Source organism: Lepidochelys kempii, chromosome 7 (genome assembly GCF_965140285.1).
Source record: "Lepidochelys kempii isolate rLepKem1 chromosome 7, rLepKem1.hap1, whole genome shotgun sequence".
NCBI classification, from domain to species: Eukaryota; Metazoa; Chordata; order Testudines; family Cheloniidae; genus Lepidochelys; species Lepidochelys kempii.
The window spans coordinates 15,482,103-15,507,017 of NC_136386.1; the positions used below are offsets into that span (position 1 = coordinate 15,482,103).

Genomic DNA, 24,915 nt, shown 5'->3' on the forward strand with positions numbered 1-24,915 from the left:
ACATTTCCAAAGCTGTTAACTGCTATGACCTAAATCTCTCTTCATTATTTTTTTGTTGTCTCTTGATACCACTGCCTCTATTTTTGCTTCAGATAATTTCTCTTTATTCTCCCTTCGAGAGCAGATGATGTGCACCAGCCATCAACTGATGTTAAAGATATGTGGCCCCATCCTTAAGGGATTCAATACATCAGCTTCTACCAGACAGACTAAAAAAAAAAAATCTGCTTTTTTTTTTTTAAATAACCCTAAATACATCAGTGAGAGACTGAAACTTAACATGCTCTTAATATGAAGTTATTGATTATCATCATCTGTTTCATCATCATTTCTTTAACAATACATAAGGACACCAAACATAAGCTCCTTAACAACAAGATTTACAACTACATAAGTGTATCACTCTGCAGCATTACACAAAAATCATCACTGAAGAATGTGCCCTCATTTCCCTCACTGCAACAAACCCATGGATAAAACATATAGAAGGGCCTACCCTCCTAAGTCATTTAAGTCCCATTGACTTTCAGTGAGAATTAGGGTCCTAAATTGCTTAGGCAGTTTTGAAAATTGTATTCCTCCCCCACCCCCAACATCCTGAGCCATTCTCTATAAGACAGATGGCCTCTGAATTTCTGAACCATGGAGCACACTCAGGGGATACCTTACATGCAACTCTTTTATAATGAAAGGGGTGCAGCAGGGTTGGGAAGACATAAATTAATCCAGAGCATCCTCTGCTGATCTCAGCCACAGTGCTCTCTCAGGTTGGCAGGTCCCAGACCATCAAAAGTGAACAGGACACCTAAAGTCCAATCAAGCTTCAAATCAATACAACATGCCCAGCTAGTGTATTTTATCTAACCGTGACAGAGGTTATTAGTTCTTTCAAGTGCTAATGCTTTAACTAGAGCAAATGCTCAAGCAGTCCCAATTACAATATTATATGCAACAGGAAAAAAATACTGTCTATACACTGAGAAGCAATAGAAAGAGCACAGCAAGAAGCCCGTCTCAAACCATGCCTCCCACCATCCGCGTTGAATTTGTACAGACACAAAGTAAATACCACAGTTAAAACTGAAAGGTCATGTCTGGCTCACCTCTTTGAGATATTAGAATCTGGTCCCTCAGGTTGCCTCCAATTAGCTCCTTTAACAGGCATCCACCAGGGAGCAGCTGCAACCTGAAAACAGGCCAAGTAGAATCAAGAAGAATGTTGTAGGTCTTCTAAATTCCCAGTCACAGGCTATTCTGGGAAACATCCAAGTGACAACAGTGAAGAAGTGACTACACCTAATTTTTAAGCTCACAGCTCAGAAACCTGTCTACTGCCTCCAAACCCACTGTGTGGAAGATCATCTCTAACCAACTGAGAGCCATATGTTTAGTCTACAGCGTTAATGACCAAACAAAAGCCAGTGCAAGTATGGAATAATAAACTATGGAGAATAGCAGAGGGGAAATGAAGTGACTGAATCTGCAAAGTTCTTTTAATGACTGCTTTTCACTAATATTGACCTGCTTCAGATTTTGAAGGGATTGAGAGAAGCCCAATGTTTTCCCAAGTCTCTGATGTTATGAACTATAGCTCACTTCCTGAAAATACAACCTTGAGCAGGCTATTCATGTCTGACAGCTCTGTCTTCTCACCAATTTCCAGCTGTATTTTTTGCATCCTGAAACTATTTGTGAAGCTTACCCAGGTTGTCTTATAGACTATTTTAGACTTTTTTGAGCACATCATGCTGGTAAATCAGATTTCAACTAAGCATCACAGCAATCTCTTTGCAGTGCTGTGCAATGTTATATCCTGTCCCTGCTATGGCTAAAGAGTTTATTTTTAACTTGTTCACCAGTTTAGTCTGGCAGCTTCTAACTCTAGAATCAGTATTTTTGGGACTATTAAACAACACCCTGAGGACTTCCGCCAATTAAGGTCAAGACTTCCATTTAGCACACTTGTCATTTTCTTTCCAGTTAATTAAACTCACTAGTCTGGATCTGCAGTATTTGCTATCAACTTCCAGTAGATGGAGACAGACGAACCACAAAAATAATCTCAATTTTAATATCTTGGAACTGTTTTTAAGATTGGCATTACTTTGCCAAATACAAACACTTCATGACTGCATTAGTGTGCAATGTTTCTCTAAACAGAATGGTAAGTTGTTTCTGTAGTTGTTATAGTATAAGGATCATAACATTGTTCTTACTTCAAAAACAGCTATGAACAATACATACAGAAGAGTTGTATTACAGTTTACATATAAACTATTGCTGCCTACTTCAATGAAAGCACCTTGTGGCAAGTTGAGGAAAAAGGTAATGTCTGTTTAGGTCACAGGAAGTACAAGTGGAAGAGCTAAGTGAAATAACCCAGACCTGCCCCAAAATGGGTTGGCATAGTAGGCTTTCAGAGAAAGATTACATATGCATATGAACAAGAACATCCACAGTTATATTAACTAGGATAAGGAAAATCATGATGTAAAACTCTCAGTGCTTTAGTATGTAAGCAACCACCAACTGCCTAGGTTAAACGAAGGCAGTACAGCCAGTGGATAGAGCATAGGACTGGGGCTCAGGAAACAGGTTCTATTCTGCCACTGGCCTTTTGGATGACCTTCATCAAGTCACTTCACCTTTGTTCCTTAAAAAAAAAAAAAAAAAGAACAAGGAGTACTTGTGGCACCTTAGAGACTAACAAATTTATCTGGGCATAAGCTTTCATGGGCTAAAGTCCACTTCATCAGATACTTGCAGTGGAAAATACAGAAGATAGATATACACACACCCATACACAGAACATGAAAAAATGGGTGTTGCCATACCAACTCTAATGAGACCAATCAATCAATTAAGGTGGGCTATTATCAGCAAGAGAAAAAAAACTTTTGTAATGACAATCAAGATGGCCCATTTCAAACAGTTGACAAGAAGATGTGAGTAACAGTAGGGGGAAAATTAGCATGGGGAAATATGCAATAACCCATCCACTCCCAGTCTTTATTCAAGCCTAATTTAATGGTGTCCAGTTTGCAAATTAATTCCAGTTCTGCAATTTCTCATTGGAGTCTGTTTTTGAAGTTTTTTTGTTGAAGAATTGCCACTTTTAGGTCTGTGACTGAGTGACCAGGGAGGTTAAAGTGTTCTCCAACTGATTTTTGAATGTTATAATTCTTGATGTCTGATTTGTGTCCATTTTTTTTTTGCGTATAGACAGTCCAGTTTGGCCAATGTACATGGCAGAGGGGCATTGCTGGCACATATCACATTGGTAGATGTGCAGGTTTACAAGCCTCTGACGGTGTGGCTGATGTGATTCAGTCCTATGATGGTGTCCCTTGAATAGATATGTGGACAGAGTTGGCAATAGTCTTTGTTGCAAGGATAGGTTCCTGGGTTAGTGTTTTTGTTGTGTGGTTGCTGGTGAGTATTTGCTTCAGGCTGGGGGGCTGTCTGTAATCAAGGACTGGCCTGTCTCCCAAGATCTGTGAGAGTGAAGGATCGTCCTTCAGGATAGATTGTAGATCCTTGATGATGCGCTGGAGAGGTTTTAGTTGGGGGCTGAAGGTGACTGCTATTGGTGTTCAGAAGTCCTCCCCTTCTATCTTTCCACTGCATGCATCTGATGTAGTGGGCTTTAGCCCACGAAACTTATGTCCAAATAAATTTGTTAGTCTCCAAGGTGCCACAAGTACTTCTCGTTCTTTTTGCTGACACAGACTAACACGGCTACTACTCTGAAACTTTGTTCCTTAGTTTCAGATAATGATACTGATCTTTGTGAAGCTCTCTTAGATCTACTAATGAAAAGCGCTATATAAGGCCTAGGTAGTAATAATGAGAAACTTCCCTTATGAACAGGTTATTCTAGAATTGCCCATCTTGGGGTTACTTCCTGCGAAGGATGTGCTACTGCCCCCACTCAGAGACAAGGTACTGGACTAGGTGGATGAGCAGCCTGAACCAGTACAATCTGAAAGCTAGCAGCAGCTTCCCTGGAGAAGCATGATGCCATTTATGCTACTTGCACCCATAGGGATTAGCAGTGAGGAGGGAAAGGTATTTGAAAATGTTAAATGTTTCAACCATATGTGCTCTATGGTTCTGACCCTTCCTCAGCATTGCTTAAATGGAAATTTCAGAAGAGGGAATAAACGGCAGTGTGACAAAAGGAAGTGGTTAATACATTGCAAAAGTACACCAGAAAAATGAATCCTCACAAAAACTTGCAACATCGTTTTCCCCAGCTAAAAGTGGGGTTTGAGCCCAAGGTTCATGGCTAAAGATCTTGCCCTAAACCATATAATGAGTCAGTGGCAGAACTGGGATTTGCTGACTTCCAGCCCTGAGATCAACCCACCACACGACAGAACCTCTCCAGTGAGGAACCTTGGAATATTCTTGAGTTGTGCATAAGAGCACTTGAACCCCTAGAACAGATGTTCTCAAACTTGGGGATAGGCCCCCCCCGGGGGAGGCATGGAATGTATTCTGGGGGGCATGAGAAGCTTTGGGGGAGGACTTACTGTGCACATTTTACCCACAGCAATGAATAACTAGCAAAGCTCTTTTGTCCAGACATATCAAGTCCTCAGATGCTGCTGTGCATTGTGATGAATTTGTTAAACTTGCACTGTACGTTAATCCCTTTGTTACAACAGGGATTTAGTTGTAAGCATTGACCACAATTGCCATTTTGCTTTTGCTCTTATTACAACAGACTGTTGGCTCTGTTTGGATCAGTGCCTTCCTGTTTTTAATATTTAATGAGAGTTGCATGTTGATTTTTTTTTTTATCATTATATGTACTTGTGTGGCAGGAGGATGGGGGGTGTAAACTACTACACGATCAAAATAAATTTGAGAATCACTGCCTCAGAAGCATGGTCGAATTCCAGGCAGAGAGAGAAGCCTAGAACTCTCTGTGGACAGGAAGTGGTCACACACAGGTGCCTGAAACACTTTCCTTCAAAATGCTGGAATAGAAGATGTCTGCATTAAGTGCAGGAGACCAGGATGGTTCTCAGCAGCCTGGAGACCAAAGCTTTCTATCTCACAGAGTGGGGTTCCATTTAAATTTGGCCTGTTATGCATACCCCAGAAGGCAATCACAACTCTCAAAGAGCTTGTGCTCGTCTCCCAGTCTGACAACTACAAAAAGGAAGCAGACACGCTAGTGCAGCTCAGGCATGCTAGTGCTGTTCTCAGTCAGAGGCCTGCCCTTTCTGAGAAGTGTAATAGCACACTCAGCCTCTCACTAAACTTCTTGACTCCCTTATGGAGGATTCCAATGATCCCAATTGGAGGAAAACCCTCCACTTTAGACCGCCAGCTCACTTTCCCCAGCACAGACTGGCTGTAGTTTCATTTACTAGTATCAGATGAGTGAATTCCAAAACTGACACTATAGACCAGGGGTTCTCAAACTGGGGGTTGGGACCCCTCAGGGTGTCATGAGGTTATTACATGGGGGGGGGGATCACGAGATGTCATCCTCCACCCCAAACCCCGCTTTGCCTCCAGCATTTATAGGGTGTTAAATACATTTTAAAAAGTGTTTTTAATTTATAAGGGGGGGAGGGTCACACTCAGAGGCTTGCTGTGTGAAAGGGGTCACCAGTACCAGAGTCTGAGAACCCATGCTACAGACTACATTTAAGCTAAAAGACTGATTGTATGCAACTTTCTTGCATTTTCTCCTTGTCTCCTAAATTTGGGATCTTTGACGCATAGTATAGAAGATTGAAGCCCAACTATCTCCATTTGAGAGCTGGTGGTTACTGAAAGTTAAAGGGACATTCACGTGCCAAGAGAACTTGACAGAACCTTACTTAGATCTCTTCCGTAGTTTCACAGGAACTGAAAAGCGCATACTGTGACTTTTTTTTTAAGAAACTGCTAGATTTAAAAAGATGAAGTCTGTAGTGGACTGTTGTATCCTTATCCAAAAGGAAAACTTGCAAGTGACTAAGAAGCATTTCTTTGTGCACAAATAGCGAACACATGCTTTCAATCTGAATGGTGTATGGCAACAGAGAAAGAAGAAAAAGTCTCTCCACACGAAAGCACTGCACGTCTCTCTTCTGTTTCTGGTTGTGCTGAACTGAACACCAAAGGTCAGCCAGTTTTTACAAACAATCAGATTTTCAGAAGATACACAGATGAAGTATTCAAACAGGGTAACAGTTATAGACTAGGTATACCACAACCTCCAGATTAGTTTCCAAATGACAATTAAGTCAATCATTTATTGACATTCTCAACTAATATGCATTGCACTTCTCTTTCCAAAAAGAAAAAAGTTACATGCATTTCAAACTTCTCAGAATGCTTTAAACTGCTCTAACTCTAATCAGCACAAAGGCTAATTTGATAAGAGAACAGACAAAAATTGTGTTAAAGCTAATGTTTAAAATCAAATGTACACAAGTTAAGGAGGAAGGTATTGTACATCTGGGGTCAGGCTTGAGTTACGAGAGATTACAAGTTTCGGTTATAAGGTTCACAAGATGCATACATAGTACATAACCAGCATAGACCAAGATTGGGGTGTGGGAGCTTTTTAAAGAGTCAGTGAATAAGTGATCTCGGATATGCCACCCATATAATGTATTTAGAGCCCAAGCCAGTGTTGGTGTAGCGAATAGGTACATGGGTGGGGTGTGTCCCTTGGTTCGTCAGGGAAGAGAGGAAGTGGGTTATTTCCCTGACCAGCGGTTTTGTTTACTTGTCCTAGTATTGATGGTCTCCCATGATGTGCTCCATGCAAATGTCTCTGAACCACCTGATGATGTCGGACACCATGAGCCATCTCATGAGCCGGTCGTAGTGCCGACCGACTCCGCATGCTCTCGGCACCGGCTCATTGTGGGGGTCCCACACGCCCAAGGCTCCCACGAGTAGGGTGCGGATCTGGACCTCATAGCCCTGGGCTCTTAGCATGTGAGCCAGCAGGGTGTATTTCAACACCTTACGAGCTTGGGCCTTGTGGAACACCGGGGACCTGTTTTCAAATGACACCATGATGTCCACCATGAGGATCTACAATCCCCATCATTTAATACTGCAAACCTTCTCATACCACTAAGGAGCTTAATTGCTTTCATAATGCCTGACATTCTCATGCTTCAGATCTAGACATGTTCCATAGACTGGGTGACAGATTCAGTCTGCAAAAACAGAACATATGCTTCTGAACAGTAGGTCCAGAAGGGATAATTAAATAAGATATCAACCATTTCACTTTGATACACTCTTTAATCTGCAATATAGACCACAGGTTCTCTATTAGCAAAATTATTCTTTCTTCAAAAAATAAAATAAAGTCTAAGAAAAGTCACTTTTATTGAAATGTTTGTTCAAGCAGTTTAAGTGGATAACAGCTCTGAAAACAGGACAACTATTTTTATAACTATAAGGATGTTGTTTTAGAAAGGCTCAACAGTAGAATACTTTATATGGTTAGTTCAATCACCTGAATATTTACATTCCCCATAGTCTCTGCTGTAGAACTAAAATCTCTAAGAAACCACAGTGAGGGCTACAGTACACTCCTCTCATGAAATTGTGCAGACAGGAGGACACAATTTAATCATACTGCAAGGAGAATCATTAAAAACAAACTCACTCCTACAAGTTCTCCCACATCCATGAAGCAATTTGCGGAACTGAGGCGTAGTCAGCTACTGCCACCTTCAATTAAAAATGAAATTTCTCAGAGTCCTACTTACTTTTCCAGAACAGTCTGTGAGTCCCTTATTCCACCAATAGCCTCACTGACTTCCGTGGGACAAGTCAGCAAAAGCCAGCAGATTATTCTGGCCTTTGCCGAAAATATTGTCTAGTGATCCATTCTGCTTAGACAGGTTAGGGATTAGAAGAAGTGCTGTACTGCCAGGGCTGGAAACATTGCAGGGGAAAGGTCTGTTTGAAAAACAAACATTTCCCTTGGGTTTCTTTAAATGATCATGAAAACATTTTTATTTGTCTTGGGTTTGTAACAGTTTTAGAAAACTCATTTGCCCCAAATTTTGGCTGATAGCATCCCTTCAAATAAAATCTGGCAAATTGCTTTATGGATAGTAACACGTAACTGAGTAACCAAGGTTTGGCTTCTGAAATCTCATTTCTCAGGACTTGGTTCTTGAATGTGTTCTGTAGATCAGTTTGCAAGTGAGGCTGAATTTTTCATTTCACCCCAAATTCTAGTTCAGGGATGGTTAAACTTACTGACCCTCCAAGTCGCATATAACAATCTTCAGAAGTTCAAGACCTAGAGCAGGCCTGCCAGGACTTGCAGCTTCAGCCCTGCTCCTGCTGAAGCCCAAAGACCTCCCTCCCCGCTGGGCAGTAGCCAAAGGCGATGTGTGGGATTTTTGCCAAGATTTGCAGGCCCTGCTCAGTCGCCTGGTACTGCTGGGCCCCCTCCCTGCACAGCAGCTGCTGGAGCCTGCAAGCTGGGAGCTGCGGCTGTGAGGAGAGGCAGTGAAAAAGCCTGGGAGCTGCAGGGATGGACCTCTGGGTTAGAGGCTGGACATACCTGGGGGGACATGACTCAAGCTGCTGAGGGGCAGTGGAGGGGGGGCTGAACCTTTAAAATTGTGCCCCCCCCACCCCAGCAGGCACCAGTCTCCAGCAGAAACCTCTAACCCTGCCACAGGGTGCGAGGCCAAGTCTCCTTCCCCGGCTCACGCCAGTCTGCTAGGTGGAGAATGGGGGAGCGGGGAAGGGGCCACTCCGCGAGCCGCAGTTTTACTGTGAAGAGCCACATGCAGCTCAGCCATCCCTGCTCTAGCTGAATTCATCTTCCACAAACCATCCCATGAGGCTACATGGAGTTCATGGTTCAATCTCATTTGGATGCCAGCGTCTAAGCTCCTTTTTTTGAATTGGAAAGTATTTAAATCATTGTGCTAAAACCTGAGACACACACTTTGGGTTGGATTCACAAAGCAGCTTAGCTGTGGTGATGCTGAGCATTGCCATGCTTAACTATTAGGCACCTAGAAAATCACTGGGATTCCTGAAGCCTGACTGAGGTGCCTTGGCTCCCTATACAACGAATGGGGAGAGAGAAGCACCTCAGAATAGAATTCACAAAAGTCAACATGCTAGGAAATGGCCCACCTAAGTTAGACCAGGGATCGGCAACTCTCGGCACACGGCCCAGCAGGGTCAGCCCCCTGGCAGGCCAAGCCAGTTTGTTTACCTGCCGCGTCCGCAGGTTCAGCCGATTGCAGCTCCCACTGGCTGCGGTTCATTGCTCCAGGCTAACGGGGGCTGCAGGAAGTGGTGTGGGCCAAGGAATGTGCTGGCCGCCACTTCCCACAGCCCCCATTGGCCAGTGGGAGCCACGATCAGCCGAACCTGCGGACGTGGCAGGTAAACAAACCACACTTGCCTGCCAGGGAGCTTACCCTGGCGGGTCCCAGGCCAAAGGTTGCCAATCCCTAAGCTAAACAATAGGAGACAGATGTGTCCCAAGCTCCATCTCCACCCCACTCAGAGTTGGGATTCTCTGCTTGGGATTCTCAGCTGCAAACCTCTCTTGCCATTAGGCTCCTGCACTGTTTTTGCATGGGGGGCGGCACAAGAGGTGGCCTTGGAAAAAATGCAGTCCCATGCCAGGCATCTGGCTCCCTCAGCCCCAGAGCTATGCATCAACTGCAGGAAAGATAGGTGCTTCTTTAAGTCACCTGCCGACCCAGCAAGCATGTTCAGAGCTTGCCTACCAGATCAGGCCCCTATACATGAGCATAGGGGGAAGAGGAGACGGGCAGAATCTCTCTTTGCCCCAGTGGTTAGGGTACTCACCTGAGATGTGGGGCAGCCCTAGTTCAAGTCCCTCCTCCACCTGAGGGGTAGAAGGAATTTGAACAGGGATCTGCCACCTCACAGATACATGCCTAACCACTGGGCTATGAGATATTCAGGCCATTCTGCACAAACGTGGAAGGTTCATCTCTCATAGGCATCAGTAATTGTAGCAGCCACTGTGCGCTCAATTTCACTCGCACAGTCCAGGCTGCTAGAATCAATGTTTATTAAGACTGCACTGTGGCTACCATATGTAGGTCAATTTGAATGGTTACTATTAGCTCCCAACAAGGTCCTGCCCCAGGTCAGAGTCTCAAATAGATTAATGTAGTGCAGTGACAAGGCTTGCTGTCTCCGACTTGAGTCGTCTTTTCAGATGGAGAGATTAAGGATACACAGCCCTGGAATATTATTATTTCACCTGTTCTGCAAGAGATTTCCTTACCTAAAGGGTGTATTCCATTGAGCATAAAGATCCTGTCCTGTCTCTCTGACACATACATATGCACCCCTCCTTTCCTGTAGGACTTGGGGAATTTTTAACAGGCTACAGTTGTACATGTGGTCCCTATATTTAAAACAAGCCCCCACCCAAATCAAACAAAGGTCTTCAGATAAATGCACCTTCTCCCTTCACTTGAGCCAGACCTCTCCCCAGCTAGCCCTTTCTTTTCTATAAATACACTGAAAATGGCACCGATATGACCTATTTCTATTCAACACACCATCTCCATAGCAACAATCATATGTTAAATTGAAACAGATGTAACTGACTGCAGAGAGACACATTACAATGTAAATAGTGTGAAACTAAATATTGCATCAAGGCTCAAGACAAAGAAGAGACCTTTTCTAGTCACCCTTCTGACAGATACCAAGGTTGTCATAGTAGCGGCCTGAAAGAGTCAATCTACGGATGTGATTGTTATTCTTGCGTTGTTGCGGAATATTTTGCAAACACAAAGAGCTGGAAACAAACACTCTATAATTACACAAATAAATTATATTTCATTCTCATTCTTAAAACTAACTCCACCAAATCTGAAATTAAATACATTCATATTAGTGAATTAGAAAGGTAAAGTCACTAACTTTTTTCTTCCACCGGATCGCTCTCTTACGGCGTTGCTGGCTCTTGCAATTCTATCATAACTCACAATATTGATTGTTTTTCTCAAAGCCCCAGCACCTGAAGTCCTCTGACTGCATGAGAAGCTCAGCTTTCACTTACAAGTAAATAAGTAAGTTTCCAGCCTTTAACACTGGAGTAAAGCTTAGAAAAGGGCCCTTTTACAGGCCCCAAAACAGACTGCAAATGAAAATCATGAGACTTCAAAACTAATAGAATTTAAGAAAAATCTCTTGAAGTAAAACCAAAATTTTACTTTGACGTAGGGACCTTTTCCTTCACAGAAGCATAAACTGTGCTGTATTATTCATATACAGAGCAGGTGTGCAGCTCCGAGAAAAGCAGACAAAGTTCACACTGCAATGAACCAATCAAGTTCTGGTGGTCAGGAAGTTTTTTGGGTTAACTTTGCAACCAACAAAAGGCTTCTCTTTCAGCAACAGCAGCAGGAGCACTGGCAAGACTACTACATTTTTGCTCTGCAATTTGCCCCTGAGCTTGCTGGATGCATTTGAAGCGTGCTGCTCTTTGCTTGCTCTTTGGCAACATATACGGAACTCCAGAAAGACCTATGGGTTTCTATTTTTCCAGTGGTTCAGCAATCCCTGGTCATCCACAATCCCATGCAGTACAGATGTACACTGTGTGCTGCTGACTGTGACTGAAGTAGTCAGAGTCATCCTGCAACCGATTAACATCATAATCCTACCATTTCTATAGAAAAAAGAATCAGTGGTATTGTCATCTTGTACCAGTAGACAGCTCTAAATGTTTCAATATTCTGCAACTATTAGACTACTAATTCCAAAAGTATCCCAGAAGCGTAAATGCAACAGAGAATGTCCTATAGGACACAACATTTAAGTAACCCATGGTTTAGTGACCTCATCTAGAAAGTATGATATCTGCCAAACACAGAAAAAACAACAAAACAAAAAAATCCCCAACCCTGCAAAGGCACTAAACTGTCCTCCTTAAAACTCATCTTTGACCCTCCTCTCTCTGGTACCTCCGAGCACGTCACCTTAGGTGACAGGCCTCTTGCCTCCCTCTGGGACAGAATCCAGCAATTTCCCCTCTTAGGCTACAGCCTCCTGAAACCAACTGTGACTGCTCAGCAGGCCTGACTAGATTCAGCTCCCCTGCAAGACTCCCCTTATCCCAGAACCATCTTTTCAAAGCAAAGTATTGTTTAATCTCGACAGTAGGAACACAGCCTACCAAGAGAAAAGGGTTTAACACAATCAACAGTCTGTATATACCTAAAACTCAGGCAGGCCTGCTCAGCTGCCTTCCCCCTCCACCCCGCTTCTGGGTCTGGAATTCAGTCTGATTCTCCACAGACCCCATCTCTCCCCCTGCACATCACAGACCCTCAATTTATCACACCCAAACAAACTTCTTTGTTCACAGTTTCCAGCCTCTTTTTTTCCATATCCTGAGGTTATGAGTAGGGATTCAGCATGGTGGAGCTAAAACTTCAAAGAGATTGACACCCGCATTATCTTTAAAGCATCCCTTGTAACCATATAGCAAACACAAACAAACATATAAATAATAATAAAATACAGGCAGCTTCCACAATGAGCCCGATCGCAACACCCAAGAATGCTTCAATGTAAGGACTGCTGCTTATTATACAAACAATTGTTCAATTATTACCTTGTCCTCCCCATTAGTCTCATCCTAAATTTAGATTCTAATTCTTCAGGGAAGAGAATACGGAGTTTTGTTATGTTCACACAGTGTCTAGCACAATAGGGCCTTGATCCACAAGAGGCACTTCTAAGATTAGAACTATCTTAACTTATAATAATATTGAACAGGTTTGTATACCAAGGGGAGGTGGGGGGGGGGCGGGAAATAGAGTTTGATGGTCTAAAACCTGATTCACAGAGGGCAACATTCACAATAAAAATCCACCTGGATATTATTTTTTACTCCTAGTGACAAGATAATCCCAGTTTGCAGTTATCAGTCCACGGACATTTCCAGACCGAACATTAAATGCCTCCTAGAAGAAATGGAAAGCATACAAATCCATACATTTAACATTGTATAGCTCCCTTGTTCTGAAACTGAGTCACAAGTTTTCTTCTGACCCAAAAGCAAAAAAATAAAAAAAAAAATAAAAAAATCAAGATGTCAGAGTTTATCTTCCCCAGACCTGGAATGACAAGCTCCCACTTCTTTCCAGTGAATACATTTAGGAACCCTTTGATTTACATTGTATTGAGAGGGGAATACAAGGTGTCATCCTTGTTACTTTCTTCACGGCAGCTGCACAAAGAGCTGAAAGCTTGTGCATTTTTCTCTTAACAGCTTGCCAAGCTCTTTACTGTCAAGTATACCTTAGTATCTTTCCACTGAGCAGAGACAATCCTTGAGCTTACTTGTTCTAATGTACATTTGTTAAAAACGATCCAGGAGTGGAGTAATAGCACCATGCAAACATCCCCCCATGCTGCTCTGCCAAGAGACCTCTATCCCGAACAACCACCCCAACTACTGTAGTACTAAGCTCTCATACTCCGCCACTGTATCTCAGTTATGAGTTACAACACCTCCCGTCATTCAAGACCCCAATTAACCATAACAAACCACCTAAATTATGACCTACAACACTTCTATTTTGGATCTGCTCCTTTATTATGTAAAGGAGTTATGCGAAAACCACTTAGAGGACTCAAGTCAGGGTTTGACCCTTGATCTCCAGGAAATCCAAACCCAATGTTTTGACTGCTAAGTTATCCCATCTTCTGAGCTGGTTCGCTAGCTTGTGCCAAGTCATCTTAGCCATATCTGATCTACATGCACTTTTCCAGAGCTGCCTTTTTAAAATATGAGCTATCCTTTAGCACATGGCCACCTGCTCCATATTATGAGGATTGCCTGCCTGCTTCCAGAGTCCTTTTCTTTTGGATTCTCTGATCACTGAGCTAGGCAAATAACCTCTCCTTGTCAGACAGTCAAACACCATTGGGTTTGACATCTATCTTTGGTCTCATTTAGGTGTTTTATGCCATATCAATGCTGCCACAAGAACATAACTCCCTGAAGAATTTTCTCACTACATTCACACCTTACTTTTATTGCCTGAGGACTTGCCACACCAAAAAAAGCCAAACTCTCAGAAACAAAAAACTGACACTTTTCTCTAGTGGATCAGGCCAGGGTCCCTTAGGTCTGGTATTGTGCTCTATGTTCACTCCAGCTTCCCCTTCAGTTTGGTGGCAAGGGGTTCCCTCTAGCATATCCGCCTTCAGGATGCATTATACGCTGTGTGATTTACAGGGATGTTAGCAGCATCCACAGGAGATACTTGTGGCTCCAAAGCTCATGTACTGTACTACACATGCTGAACACATCAGCTGACCCACTTCTGCAAAGACATGAAACAAGCCTTTTTAACTCTGTCATCTTCCTGATTATTGATTGTGGTGACCCATGAACTCATGCCACTTAGAAGTCCTTTCTGTGCTTTATTTAGAAGCTTACCTTATTTCTGAATAGATTGCTGTTTAGCTGCTTGTTTTTATGTATGTTTAAGTTTTATTCGAGTGAAATTATAAGATCACACCCCTTAACTGCATCTTTTATTTTACGCCCCTCCAGCCCCAAGAACCCTGCAGTTCTTTCCAGCCACACTCAGAAACCTGGGCTTTCAGGTGCTGTTATTTTTACTCAGGTGCTGTCACAACTACATCAATTGTGAAGACATGATGGACTCTAGACACAAACTCATTTCACTATGGTGTGCAAGCAATGGGATTACATTTGGTAAGGACAGTGCACCTGTAGGTGCAGACATTTTCTAGCCCAGCACACTGCGTGGATGCCAATTGCATGGGCAGCCCATGATAATTCCCTCCATTCTCTGCAGGGAAGGATCCAACGCCTATCGTGCTCTGCCAACTGATGGGTCCTTTGGAGGGACCAGTACTGATTTCAGAAAAATCTACACTACATGGAAATCCAGCATCTAAGGTAACCAGCAAGACCACCAAGGGGTCGATATCCCATTTGAATAGAGGGCCAGCAACTCCAGCACAATCAAATCAGTCACTTCTGCTGCAAGAAATAGAGCTACTTCACCACAACAAGACCACAGTATACATTTCCTTGCCACCTCTATTAGCTTCCCCACTCCTCAGTGACTTAAACCAGACTCAAAGCTTATTGGGGGTGACTGGGAACCTCTGAATTATTCACTGTCAATCTCTGTCTCACTTGGATATCGAACAAAACAAAACCACTCCAAACTGAACACTACAGACCTAGTGATACAGTAAAACAATTTTCTTATAAGCTACTTCTATAGGCTCAATGCCAATGAAGTACTAAAAGACATGCCCATCCCTTCTGAGTGAATCACCCATTTAGGATATTCTCCAGGCAGGCTAATTCTCTGTCTACACCAATGTAACTCTTTTCTAGCTGCATACATGCAAGTCATAGGTGCTGGAACTAGGTGTGATGGGAGTGCTGCTGCCCCCCCAGCTTGAAGTGGTTTCCATTATATACAGGGTTTACAGTTTGGTTCAATGACTGTTGCACCCCCACTATACAAATCATTCCAGCACTCCTGTTGCAAGTCTTTGTTTAGGCAAATGTAAGAAGATGCTCCTCCTCCTCCCAACCCACATACAGTGCTTGTTCAAAACTACAGACATTTTCTTTACTTTCTTGCAGCAACACAACCAAGGCGTCACAGGAAATATCCTACTCTAAACCAAAAGTCCACAATTTCAAGCATGGTCCAATGGATAGAGAGTTGGACTGGAACTTGAGACCTGGGTTCTATTCCCGACTCTGCCACTCACCCACTGTATAACCCACAAGTCATCTGTCTGTGACTGTTCCCTCTCTCACTTTTGCTCCTGGAGCAGGGACAGTCTCTCACCTGTATTGGAGCAGAATCTAGCACAATGGGGCCTTGATCTTGGAAGGGTGTCACTGTCATACTAATAATAAGTCGCTATCACTGCTACTATAGTCTCCTGTATGGAAATCGATAAATCCTGATCACACAAATGAAAATCACCTGTTTAAAGCTGGATTCCCTACTATGCAGCTGATTTGAAGGTTGTGGGGGAAGAGAAGATCAAAAGTTGCTTTTCCACTTTTTATTTTCTAGACCCCACACATTTTAGGGTATACTTTTGTCTAAACTATTAACAGCGGCTTAAAAAATGCCAAACCACAAGGAAGGCCAGTCACTGCTCCCCTGGGCAGCCTGCCAGTGTAATCAGCACAATATCTTTTTCCATGCCTAACCCGAGGATGTTCTGCATGCCAGTGACTTAGAAGACATCCTAATAATAAATACTGAAAAACAAAAGGACAGTCCTCTAAAAGTTACTCTAACCAAATACGGAAAATCCATGTGGGGAAGCAGCAGAGAGGACCAGTTTGGGCTCCATGCCAGTTCTTCAGCACAACTCTGCTTCTATTAGCATTGTGGCCAATACTCGACAGTTTGGATACAACATCAAGGCAAGCAGCTCCCAGATACACAGTATTTGTTTATACGAAAGACTAAGGCTAGGCTACAAAAGCACTCACTTTAAAATACTATAGAATGAGGTTGGTTTGCTTAACCACAACCTGCTTTGTAGATTTCTGCAGCACAGCACCAGAAGGCCAGTGTGGATTGCACACAACTCTGGAACATTCCCTGCCAGATTTTACATTCCCAGGCATACAAGCGATCCTAAATGGGATCCAGTGACTGTATTTCTTCCACCTTCAGCATTTGCACACATCAGTACTGGAAGCTTTAGGTGTTTTGGGTTTTTTTAAACTTTATTAAAATTCAATATGGTCTAATACCCCACAATTCCCAAGCTCTGGCACTGCATTACAAGACACCTAACAGCCCTACTCCGATCATATTTCTTTCCTTGTTTTAGTTAACAACAAAAAGCATAGGATATCCTTCAGTTTCAAGAATGATGGAACAAACTGCTATTATGCCATTTGCAACCCATCAGATTCACATCTGCTATGAGATGGGGTTTTCAAACTGTAGCTGAAAAGCCTCATAAGCTCTCCTTTTCATTTATAGGTTTTGGTTCTTCATATGGCAAGTAAAAGCGTGCAGTGTTTAATTTTACCTAGTGTTAGCATTTCTGTAGTGCTCTGTACAAGGTCCTTGCTCCTGGGCATAGCATTTTCCCCTAAAAGCACACTATGCACTTTGTAAGATGAATCACTTTTGTGAAGGTTAAGTGTTAAAATACCAAATCATGTGTCTTCAACAGTCTGCCAAAATAAAGATCTAAAACCCGCTCACGTGGTACCCTATGCAGATGTTTAAGGGAAATTTAATACTCTGCTGCTCCTCTTAGTGCTATGCTGCTAAGGGGGGAAACTGCTCCACCTTAAGCAGAGAGGAAAGGTTGCAATCATCTATGCAGCACCAGAACACTGCAGTAATATGCCTCTCTTTTGGGGGTGCGGGGGAGGAGGGGTAGCAAGCCACTTGTAGAAGGGTTTTGTTTCTGCAGAGAAAGTCCACTTTGCTAAGTTCTATATTGCTCATTTTTAGGGCGTCCTTGATTTTATTTTATTTTTTTAAAAGGTGCTAGTTATTTAAAATCACTGACCACCACTTGATCTTCTCCAGAGGATTGCCGCACACTTTTTAGACATGAGGTAACCCTTACAACACCTTATGGTAGGTATTATCCTTTTTACAGGTGGGCAAACTGAGGCCCAAAAAGGTGAACTGATTTATTCACAGCAGATCTAGGAACAAAACATAAGAATTCCCATTGTCTGTCCCACTGACTAGCACATATTCCTCTATGACCTAAAATCTAGAGAAAGGCCCTTTGTCACAGGAAGGCCTATTTTAAGTATGTGGATTAATTTTTAACCATTCCCTTCAATCAGTAACTTTAGGCTTCTCTCCAATCCACTTTATTTCTGATAAATGGGGCTTGAGCCAGGAAAGCATGGGCAGGTACTGTAATATATTAGACTACAAGCACTTTAGGCAGGGACCACCTTTCTGTTCTTTGTAAAATGTCTTGCACATGGGGTCCTACTCCACGACTGGGCTCCTAGGCACAGCCTCAATACAACTAATAATCTTGTCAAGTCACCATTTAGTCCACTCTTATGCCGATACTGATCAGAGCACTGGGGGCAGTTGGAACTGGAGACCAAGCCACATGCATTTTTAAGGAATCACTTATTCCCAATTTGAAGCTCAGGTCACTGGAGGTGACAGAGTAGCACACTACTTACCCTCCGTACTACCTAACCCTCAAAGCCTATTATTCTCCTCTTTGTCTTACTTAAATCCAAATCCTCATGGCAGATCCCAATATTCTTGTAAATGGATTAGGGTACACAGCACAATACTATTATTAATACTATTGCCTCAAGTCTTAAAGCATCCTTCTTTGTGGTCACTAGTCAGGCTCTCTACCAGTTGTAAACCACATTACTCACTGCTTGCTGGATTTCAGTCTTCACTTGTTCGCTCAACATACCCTCAAATACAAAGGAGTCTCCAAATTTCTCCGCCTAAAAGGAAAAAAATATATATACCGAATTCAAGCAGATCGTAGGAGTCCACTGGAAGTGTTTTACCCCTAAAATGCCAGCATAAGAAAGCATCAAGTGGGACCATTAAGGAGATAATAGACTTAATTTAATTCTTTCTAATAGGAATTTGGAGTTTGCTTTAAAGCAAACAATATACTGAGCAGAAGAACAGTGGATGAAAGGCCAAATTACCCAGGGATATAATTGTTCTTTAACAGTCACTGATCTAAAGTGCAGACTGACTGAATTAGTGGAACAGATGACAGCTCTAAGAAGTCCTGCAACCATTTCTACATCTATTAATTGGAAAGCTTTTTAATTGTCCTGATTTGCTTTTAAAAAGCAATACTGGAATGTACATAATATTAATAGTAAGGAATCTATTCCATTAACCTTCCTTTCCTTTGGAAGTCATACGAAAATAATTAAGTGGCATGGTTTACTCCTTTTCAATGCTCACTGACTCCACATACTTAGGTGTGGGCACAAAACCCATAGAAGACTATTAAATTTAACCCATTTATCTTAACATTCTATAAAGCCATCTCATTTTCAGAAGGAAAAACAACAGTGATTAGCCATTTCGCTAACTCACAATACATGAGGTCCACCAGCACAGCAAAAAGTATTTTAATACCTGGTTTGGTTTATGAGGAGAGCCAAAACAGGTTATTGGTAGCCAACAACTGTCTTTCTACTTCATTGCTTGAGTTTATCAAAACAGGCCACCCAGCTATGCCCACTGTAGTCAAGGTTGCAAACCATTGTAACCTTGTTTCCACATTCTAATAACTTTCTGAAAGACTCAATTTTGGGACTGAAGATTCCTGTACGTTCACCACTCAAAATCCAGATTGTGCAGAGTTTGGACAAAATCCCTTCAGCCATTTGATTTAGCAACAAGGAAGAAAAAAAAAATCTCTTTTCCTCCATCCCTTTCGCATCTGAAGAATTTCCAGCTGCTTTTTCCAGGGACAGGGCTCAAACTAGAGTGCCTGAAGTTTGATCTTGACAGAGGTCTTCACTGAGGACTAATTCCTTAGCTTGTTGAAAAAAAGTTAGTTTTGATTTAACAGGATTTATGAGCATCTGAAGATGGCTACCTGTGCATAAACAGAAAGCTACAGAAAATAATCACTACTGGCTATACTGGAGACCAAGTTAGCCTTTTGCTCAAGAAGATAAACTCATTAAGCTAGTATTATGTTTACCCGAGATAAATCAGTTATGCAGACAAATGTTTTTATAGACAACAGCTCAGCTGCTTCTCAAGAGCTTGTAGATTCAGTGCTGTTTACTCTAGCTCTGAATATATTTTTCCAAATCCCATGTACAAAGTGGCCTTGTGCCAGGGTGTTGAGTGGAACATCTAACCATTCCATTTGAAATCATCAAGTAGAGCCAGAAATAGATTTCATCCCACAAGATAATAATACAATGGGCATTGGAGTGTAAGGCACATTCCAGAAGCTGTTTGCAATGAAGAGCCTGTGTTCAAACTTAAATGGATTAAGTGACTTTACCTCAATTACTGAGCCAACAGCTGGTGAGTACAAATTGGTTACACTGATACAAGAACAGTCCTCTGCCTGAACTTTACGCAAGAAGGGTGAAGGATTCTCATCATCCAAACCAGTTTATCAATAAGATTCTGCTTCCAAGAGTGGGCCTCCTCTCAAGCCTGAATAGTTACTGATAACTTGATTTTGGCTAGATGGCTTACACGTATTACAGAAAGCACATCAGGCATGTCATCACAGCTTCTAAACTAACAGAAAAGATCTGGGCCTCCAGAGTGGGTTACTGTTTCTCAGAAGAGGAATGGATACCTTGTATTGCCCAGATTGCTAGAAAGCAGCCCTGTTTGGCCAGCCTGCAGTTTCTCCAGCTGTCTCACTGTCTGGAGTACTGTGTCAAACTCCTCCCTAGACACATTAAGGTGGTTTGTTAAAAGCATGCATTTAGCAATCTCAATCAGGGCCTGTCTATACCAAGGATACCTACTGGCATAGTTGCACTGGTCCTAACCCGTGCTGATGAGCAGCACCAGTAAAAGCAGGGTTTGTAGTGGCATGCCTTGCTAGGGTAACCCACACCAGCACAGGACATATACACTGGGGGGTTGCCTTGCTACATCAGCCTAACTACACCAAGACACATCATTATAACCAGGTGTCTATCACCCACACTCAGTCTACACTGCTTTGCCTAAAGAAAGCCTGCCTGAATTCTAATACCTAGAGCCCTGCTGGAAATACAACACACCATATTCATAACTGGTTTAATGCCACTGAAAGCACATCAGGCACGAGTCTGGGCCAAGGTCTTCATCATGTGCTGTCTGTGGTCTATTCAGTTTAAGATAATTTTCTCAATTAAACCAACTGAATACTGTGTAAGAAGCATTTGCAGGGGGCCAACAGCCCCTTTTGTGGGACCCCTTCCCATCTAGAAGAGGTTAAAAGCAAAAAATGTTTAAACTTGCCACCAATTTGGATAGAATATATTTGTTTCTAGGGCCTGTTTGTTTCTAGGGCCTTACAAGCAAAATGTATAATGTGGCCTCCTTTGGGAAAAGAGTTGAGCCTGAATTTCCCAGGGTACTCTGACAGCTAATCCCAGAGTAGCTTTCCTCTTACCTCTGTAACATAGTCAGTGGCATTCACAAATTTCTCAAACTCTGCATTGCTGACCTCATACCGATCCATATAGAACTGGCTAACATGGACTCTTCTAGCAGGCCATTCCCCATCTTGCTGTATTTCAGGTTCATCAGTACCCATTGTGAACATTCCTGTTGGAATAAGGGCCATCTGCAATGGAAACAGATAGGACTGAAAATAACTGCAGTCATTTTTAAGTTAAACAGAGTTTGCCATTGTTTTTGCATCATAGTCTGGGAAATGAGGGTCAACACCGCCTTGAACAACATTTCTTCATGACTAGAATATAGTTCAGTAATTAACGATTATAAAATCTGGAAGGTTCTAGGTTTAAAAGTAAAGTAAATTGAGATGGTCTCCAAGATGAAAAGCGCAGTTCTCAATCTACCCCACTCCCACGGAGCTCCCAGGGATTTCAGACCACTGCTTAGATCCAGACCTATCTCCAGATGGGAGAGAAGGATGCCACTGTCACTGTGCCTTCTTTTTGCATGTGAAGTATTAAGAAGCAATCAGTGAAAATTGCATCTTGCTCACTGCAAAAGGAAGAAGCTTGATTTTCCAATCTGGTGCAGAGAGAAAACTTGACATGTAGATGGACATTATGGAGATTATGAAGCTGCAAAGTGTTCTTTTGAGGACAAAGCACAGCCTACCTGTTCGCATACTAAGTGTCTATGGGATTTTATTTATGAACGGATAAGTACAGCATTCCATCACTGACTAAGGTAGAGACAGCACCTGCATCTCAAAATTGCATCAAAAGGTATAGGGTAAACTTACAATGAATTAATATTCCACACTGTGCAAGGCTGGTCTGGAGCTGTAGCATCAGGCTCAGGAAGTAAAAGACACAATGCCATGAGGGAATGCCACAACTCTATCTCAAGTTATAATGTCTCTTTATGGCTTCAGCCTGCTTTTAGGGAAGACACACCCAGACTTCCCCCAGATGTGTATCACTGCAAAGAGTCCACTGCTAAACCCCCAGCAGGCTTCAGTCAGTCTCTAGCAACAAACTGACAAGAGATCAGATAGTCTCACCCAAGAGACCCCTTCAAGCAGCATGCAGTCCTCAGCAAATGAAAAGCAGGCTGCTCCCACAGTTCTTCCACCAGCACCCCGCCACCTGACTCTGGCAGGCTCTTGGCTCCGTTCCCCATGGGGATGAAACAAGAAAGAGGGAAGAAAAAAGGACTCTAAAAGCCACCAAACCCTTCCTTTTCCTGTTTAAATACCTGCGCCTTGTTGAGTTCTGGGCGGGGGCTCTTTTGCTTCAGCTGGCCAGCGACATGGGTTGCCAGGGTGGTAAGACCCCCTGAAGTGAGGTAACCCCCTGATTTGCTCTAGTGTGGGATCCATGCACCTTATCATACAAACCCTAGTTGCATCCAAGACATTGTTAAGTGATGGGACTGGAGAACACGGTGAATTGATTTAAATCACTGACTGTAATCACGATTTCAATCAACACAAAGGAACCTTGATTTAAAATCAGATTTTAATCTTATTTTGTATTTGTACTTTTGAAGTTATTTTCCTAAAGAAAGATTTTCTTAGTGACTGTAATAACTAAATATGAACTTTACACTAAATGTACTTTTTGCTAACCAGCAGAATAAACTTATCTATACACATTTATAGATGCAGTTATGTAGCTCAACATACGTTTATTCAGATTCTTAATTTTTTACTTTATTGCATTAGAAAATGGTGAATGATGCATTTATTTAGTCTGCTAGGCGACCATTTTTACTCATGATTTGTGTCAAGCTGCATTTGGATAGAAACTGAAATTATATTACAAATGCACAAAACCAGCATTTTTAATTAGTTTTTTTTATTAATTCAATAAAAAAACTTAAATATGCTGGATATAGAGGGGGGGAAATTATCAAAACATATTTTGATTTAAAACTCATGTATTATAACCAAAGACAGTATTAATGGTCGTTAGTGTATTGATGGATTGTTTCTGGTCACCATGGACCAGACTGTCCAAGATATTTAGACTCCTAAAAGATGCAGATAGGTACTCAGTGGAATTTTCAAGAGTGCGTAGGTCAGTTAGGTGCCTAACTCCCACTGATGTCAACTCCCATTCACCTTTCAAAATCTGGCCCCATGTTCAAGTTTTTAGCATTGGTAGATCCCATCTTCTCCCCTTGGTTTATATTCACAGACTGGACAAGGAAAACAAGCTTTCCTGCTTTTTCAAGGTTCGCCTGTCAACTAGTCCACATGAAGAAAATATTCTCTCTGCACCTGCTAGGTTAAACTGAAACAGTAAAAGTTTTCTGCATAACAGAAACTGAAAGTACTGATATTTGGAATAACGTAAATACCAGCATTCACTGGAAATAATCATAGAAACGTAGGGCTGGCTCGAGGTGAAATTCAGCCACCTGCACTGAGGCAGGACCAAGAAAACCTAGACCATCCCTGACAGATATTGGTCCAACCTGTTCCTAAAATCTCCAGTGATGGGGATTTTATTGCAGATACTCAATGCAGTACAGGAATTGTGACATAGTTATAAAACTTAAATTGCCTCAAGAGTTAAAGATGTTTTTCCAAAATCCTGTGTGTACATTAAAAAGCATCCTTTAACTCATTAACATTTTAGCAGCTTTCTTTATTTTAATGATTAATAGATTACAGTAACACATCTTATCATAATGTCACATTTTAAACAGCTTATTTTTAAAAAGAAAAATGTATTTAATTTAAATTTAAGAAGTCCTCTTTAAGGTTGGTTTGTTTGTTTTTTTTACTAAATTTTGATCCACCCTGTTGGAGAAGGAGTGGATTCAAGCAGTAGCCAGTTAGATCTGGAGAGGCAGGTTTAAATCTGAAGGTGCCACTGGATGTTTTTCAATACACAACAGTGGTGGTGATGCCTCAGTAAGAAATCTGGGCTGGAATAGGGAGTTGCAGCTCAGATTTATAACCCAATGGCAAAACTAACTAGGACAGTTGGCATCAGCTGTTGATAACACGTCACTAAACAAAAAAAGTTACCTTACTTGTCAGCCTGTATGCAGGGTCTGGGGGAAGAAGATTGCCTCCTTCCTCCCCCAATGATGTTCCTAAGCACATCAAGAGACGCTCCCTTTGCTCCCTCACTGCTTCTAAGCACCATTCCCCTCTACAATTAACTCCCATGACACAAGTAGATGAGTGGATTTGCTGAGGGCTGACTTGCACAATACTCACCCTCCCACCCAGTCCCAACTACAAGCCTTGTTTTCATTACATCTGAAAGTGATCAAGAAAGACATGGGCCCCATCCTGTGACCACTCATGCGGAACTCACATTCGACTTAACAGGAGTTCAATGGGAAAAGCAACTGCAGAACTGGATCCAAAAAATATAAACTAGCAGAGCCAACACAACAGAATCTAGCAGGGGATGTATCTTCTTGAAACAAGCAGACAGCAGTTTTGATTCCCTCATGATTGATAACTCTTTGAAGTCTAGGAGGGCAAGGGATATAGATGCCCTTTCTCAGAGATAGTTCCTGAGATCTGTATACATAAGCCACACTTCTTGAGTAGCTGAGTTAGAACTACAGTAAAATGGAGAAAAGTCCATTGGATTTTAAATATGGGGAGTTATACAGTTAAGATACAAAGAACCTTTCTCCACAGTACCCATCAATATAAATTAGGCCCAATATGGACTTAAAATACTTAACTTTCTGTTTCACATTTTAAACTGTTCTTATTATTTACGAAAAT

At 42.1% G+C, this 24,915-nt stretch overlaps 1 protein-coding gene across 12 annotated transcripts in view; it reads right to left on the bottom strand.

Annotated features, from left to right (window-relative positions):
- Nucleotides 1-24,915, bottom strand: part of SUMF1 (sulfatase modifying factor 1) — a 328,295-nt gene that overhangs the window by 289,786 nt on the left and 13,594 nt on the right. For 10 of the 12 annotated variants that reach the window (XR_012159766.2, XM_073351175.2, XM_073351171.2 and 7 more), the window contains 3 exons: nucleotides 21,151-21,324; nucleotides 18,416-18,490; nucleotides 1,104-1,186 (listed from right to left, as the gene is read on the bottom strand). Coding sequence is in view for 11 of the 12 variants with exons in the window: in XM_073351175.2 (XP_073207276.1) it covers nucleotides 1,104-1,186; nucleotides 18,416-18,490; nucleotides 21,151-21,324 (332 nt within the window). In the remaining variant the exon portion in view is untranslated. The remainder of the gene's footprint in view (nucleotides 1-1,103; nucleotides 1,187-18,415; nucleotides 18,491-21,150; nucleotides 21,325-24,915) is intronic. The other 2 variants (XM_073351172.2, XM_073351178.2) reach the window with 2 other exon arrangements.